Source organism: Mesitornis unicolor, unplaced genomic scaffold (genome assembly GCF_000695765.1).
Source record: "Mesitornis unicolor isolate BGI_N332 unplaced genomic scaffold, ASM69576v1 scaffold13891, whole genome shotgun sequence".
Taxonomy (NCBI): Eukaryota; Metazoa; Chordata; class Aves; order Mesitornithiformes; family Mesitornithidae; genus Mesitornis; species Mesitornis unicolor.
Window position 1 is genome coordinate 9,941 of NW_010165920.1, and position 4,741 is coordinate 14,681.

The 4,741-nt window shown below is 33.2% G+C and overlaps 1 protein-coding gene across 1 annotated transcript in view; it reads left to right on the forward strand.

The window, feature by feature from the left end:
* LOC104548700 (cytoplasmic dynein 2 heavy chain 1-like) overlaps positions 1-4,741 on the forward strand; it is a gene marked incomplete at its 5' end in the record, with an annotated part of 68,766 nt that overhangs the window by 7,904 nt on the left and 56,121 nt on the right. The window contains one exon of the mRNA XM_010194795.1: positions 921-993. Coding sequence (XP_010193097.1) covers positions 921-993 — 73 coding nt within the window. The remainder of the gene's footprint in view (positions 1-920; positions 994-4,741) is intronic.

Here is a 4,741-nt window from a genome sequence, read left to right on the forward strand (position 1 = left end):
AAACCTAAAAATAGTGCAGTAGCACTTAATGTAGTCTCAAGCTTAAAAAGTAGTACTTTCTTAAAAATTTAATGAAGTAAAATTTTTCCTCAAAAGCTTACAATAGATATTCCAGACTTGGAAACTGGAATGTAATGGTAGGTTCAGAATTGGGATTTACATGCCTGAAAGTATGGGAGTATAAGAAGGGGTGGTGATTTTAACAAATAATTTCTACTGAAGTTGCATTATTTGCCTGCAGTTGCCTGCACTGAACATTTGCAAGAAGTTAACTGAGTATGAGGTAGCTGGTAGGGAAACTGCTGATTTAATTTGTGTCTGAATTGATTGGCTGTTCATATTCTGTAGTCTTGATGAACAGTAAAAGCATTTGAAAGAACTAGGAGGCTTGAAAGTTGAATGCCTCAATAAAATAAAAATAGATGTAAATATCTACAGGTGTGCTTAAACAAATGAAATTCTTTCAAAACTGTTTATTTTACTGTAACTGTACTGAAACCAGAAATATTAGTATTCCAGTGAGGAAGTTACTGCCTAAATATATGTATAGAATTTAGATTACCAGTATAAAGCTAAGATTGCTTTCTGTCATTCTAGGTACCAAAGAGCTACCTTTTTTCTAAAACATTGTAGGAAAAAATCCAGCTTACAAATAGACATTAGATGTAGATATATCTTCTGATAATTGGACATTAGGGTAGGACAGGATAATAGGGTTTAATAAAATAAGCTACTTACAAAAGAAAAATTACGTTAGATTATCTTGGAAAGGAATGATCAGATAACTATATATTCAGAGAAAATAACTTTATTCGAAAGAGAAGTTTAAAGAATTAATCCTTCTTAGAAAAGGCTTGCATTTTAAATTATCACAATATACTTACATAAATGCTTCTCCCCTGAATGTATTTTATTTTAAGGTACTTGTGGTCCAGGCCATCCGACCAGACAGACTACAGAGTGCCATGGCTCTTTTTGCATGTAAAATCCTAGGTAAGTAATTTTTTACCAGGGTGTTTCCACACAACAATTAATTTTTTTTTCCTGTGTTTCGTTTATTTTATAGTTCTTATAGAATCACAAAGTTTTAGGACTTGAAAATATGGTGTAAATGGATTAGCTGATTTTGATCTTGTAAAGTATTGTTAAAAAGTGCTTTTTTAATGGTTTATGCTGCATAGTGATTTAAAATGTAATAAAAGATTTGTCAGATTCTTTAAATGAATTGTTGGACACTGGAGTAATTAAGAAAGGAGGATAGCTGGTTTTCTGTAAGTTTTACACTGCATCATTTTTCTTAAGGCACAATTTTTCCAAGAAGATTATTTAATTTAATGTAATTTACCATTTAAAAAGCATTAGGTTTGAGGTTTTGTAAATTGGATCTGAAAAGATTATTTCGTATTTTCAGTCACTTTTGTCTCTTAGATTGTAATACAATTTTTCTGTCTTTTTAGTAATACACACGATTTAGAGTGATTCAATGCTACAATTGTCTATTTGTTTTAGTCTGTTTCCTCTCTGAAGTTCATTGTATCCAAAGTTTGGGACCTGTATGCCAAATAATCTTAATATTGCAGTGCAGCACACCAAAGCCTTTCAGTTTTTAGCAGTTAATGACAACACGCATATGGAAGATGAGTTATGAGTCTCATTGTGGTGACCAGCATAGTTTTAAAAGTCACTCTCTGCATTGTGTTGGGACAAGGCAGAATTTGTTGTTTTTAATGTGGTACAGTGTCAGGACAGAAGTAGGATTAACAGAAGGGAAGGGATATAGGTTGCAAAGACCTTAAATGTAAGTGACAAAGTCTGTTTTTAATGTGGTAGAAAATGCTGGAAAACTGACTCAAAAGCTGCCAAGGTAATATGGCTGGACTTACATTTCCAGTACAGTTTCACTGATCTTGAGATGGGTGATTTTACATGATAATGCAATAGATGAGTTACATTTAAAAAACAATGACTGTGATAATTTTGAATTCTTGTTGTATGTGTTATTACTTATTAGTATAAGATTAGGTATAAGTTTAGATTTCTGATTCTTATGTTTCTACCGACATTTGTGTGAAAGTTTGTTACTCCATCTTTATGCTCTGTCTGTGGGCATTATTTGTTGGTCAGAATTACTTCCATATTTGCCACCAAGGCAGAAGTAAGGGGAGCCTGCTCTGTCAAACATTGTTAGGGTTTGAAAGAGGATACTTTGGTCATGGTGAGTCTACAGGTCCCACGCTGACAGTATCCCTGCCTGTTGGAATCAAATGACAAGTGCAGTCTTGCGGTGTGTGCAGCTCAAAGTCCAGCAGAGACTTGAATGCGGAGTAAGTTTATTCACCCATTTGCTGTCTTCCAAATCTTAATGTATCACATAAATTGGTTAGGTCTACCCTGATACCCGTTCCTTGGAGGCATTCCACAGGGGAATGGCTTTTCGTGAATGAAACTACAGCCTCACTGAAGAAGGCAGAATACCATTGGCTCCATTTGTGGGCAAGGTTTCATCCACAGATTTTTCGTGCATATCAGTGAGATTTTATTTTGAGATCATGTCATAAGTCATGACAATTCCAACAAGGGGTCGTGCTTGTATGAATATTTTTTCTATTTTTTTATACAAATGTCTTTTTCAGGGTCCTTGCCCTGAATCTTCTTAAACAAACTGTTTCACTTACTTCAAAAGGAAACCATCAGTTTTTCAATCTCCTTTGGCTGTTTTCCTGTGAGAAAAATGAGTTCCAAAGAAGCTGTAATAGCCTATAAGAAAGCCTTCCACTTCTGTTTTATCCAGATATATTTTTTTTCCTTTTTTCATCTTTTACATATATTTTTAAATCTATGGATGAAGGGGGATTAAAATAATTTCTTTTGAAGATAAACTTAATAAGAATTTTTTATAAATATATTCTGTGGACACCCAAAATACTCTTATATCTTTATTTTACATGTTATACTGAAATACACCACGTTAGCAAAGTCATATGGACAGTATACTCCCAAATGATTCCATATTGCTCATTGAGTTGTTTGGTTTTTTTAATATCTGTTTTAACTTTTTGGGTTTGTTTTCTGAGTCTGGCTACATCAGAAATAGTATTTGAAGAGGCTTGATTTTAATTACCTACATTGTCATATTCTTCAAAAGAGCAGTAGAGATACACAGAAACAAAATCAGTGCAGGCTAAGCAAATCTTTATTCTCACAGACTATTTTTTAGAAAGTAGACCAGAGCTGTCATGGTCATATTCCATTTAGGCCAAAATAAAACTACTTGCCAAAATAAAAAATAAATAACCTCTCCTGCTTTCTGTATTGAAATTGTTAATAGTAATAATACATTTACTAGTATTTGTACATTGTTTTTCTGTGTACAGATCACCAACAGAAGGAATTTTAACAAACACTCTGAGTTCAAGTTCCAGCTGCTGTAAATTGATTTAAGTGCATTGACTTTAGTAGAGAATTTTTGTGAAAATGTTTTCGAAACATTGTGCCCAAATTTGTAAAGAAACAACCTGCTTTATGGAAGAAAACTTACACTGCATTAATTTTCTAAGTGATGCATCTCAAGAGTGCTACAGTATCTTTGGCTAGTCAGTTACTCAGTAACAATTGCACCTCTTTTAAGTTATTATAATTGCCATAAATACATTAGTATAATAAGTTGCAGGCGTGCATATATCTGTCTATTGCACAATCACTGCTTTTTATTCTGTTTCCCAGTTAATGCAAGGCCAATCAGTAGTACCCTGTTAACATACAGTTATGTAGGATATCAAAGCTGCTAAGCAATTAAGCCTCTCAGAAATCTGCTTGCCTTCTGCTTAAAATAATATAGCAAATGGTCTCTGGTTTATCGTGATGGTAGTATATTCCATGCATCTGTTTGTAGCAGCAAAGCAGTCTTACAAACAGGAACTTGAGAATACTTGAACAGGTGATGAAGAGAGGTCTGTCTAGCATGTTACTATCTTTGTAAATAATAAATGTCAAGACAAGAGTATAAGAACATCACAAGCCTATAGGGAAACCTTTTGCAGTGACCATTGCTCTATGTCTCCAGGGTTTCTCAACTGGTAGTAATAACACAGTACTTAAAAGACTCAATGGATTTGCCTTATGTGACCTTGTATATCTGTTATGCATCTCCATGTAATAGCAAGTATCTGCAGCATTGCATGACACCTATTCCACAAGGTTAATTAGGGATCAGAAAGATCTCCGTAGGGTGTTTGTATCCTTGCTGCCTGTTGACTTCAACAAGTATTTTTAGTCCTGTATCTTTCATAGGATTTGAAATAGTAGTGAAGATTTTCAAATTTATTTTCTTCACTGAAATAGAAGTTAATAGAACTTAATATTTACATTTTCAAAACCCTACTTTTAATCAAATTTTAAGATTAAGATTATCAATATATCTTTATTGCTTATGTAACAAGTGATTAAGTTCTGATAATGCTTTATGTAATGTTTTAAAGTTTATATTAAATTACTATGGAAACATCTATATATTGATACTTCAACAGTGAAATATAGTTACAGTAAATACAACAAAGTAGAGAGGGATTTGAGGAGATGGAGCTTACTTAATATGCAAGATAGTGGTTTATAGCCCAAATATCAGAATGTATCACAAGTACCTCTTCCTAGTGGTCCTCATCTACAAAAAGAAACATTTGATATTGGATTTTCTAATCAAAGGCATAATTCCTTCTTCCATTTTCAGCATTGTAAACACTCT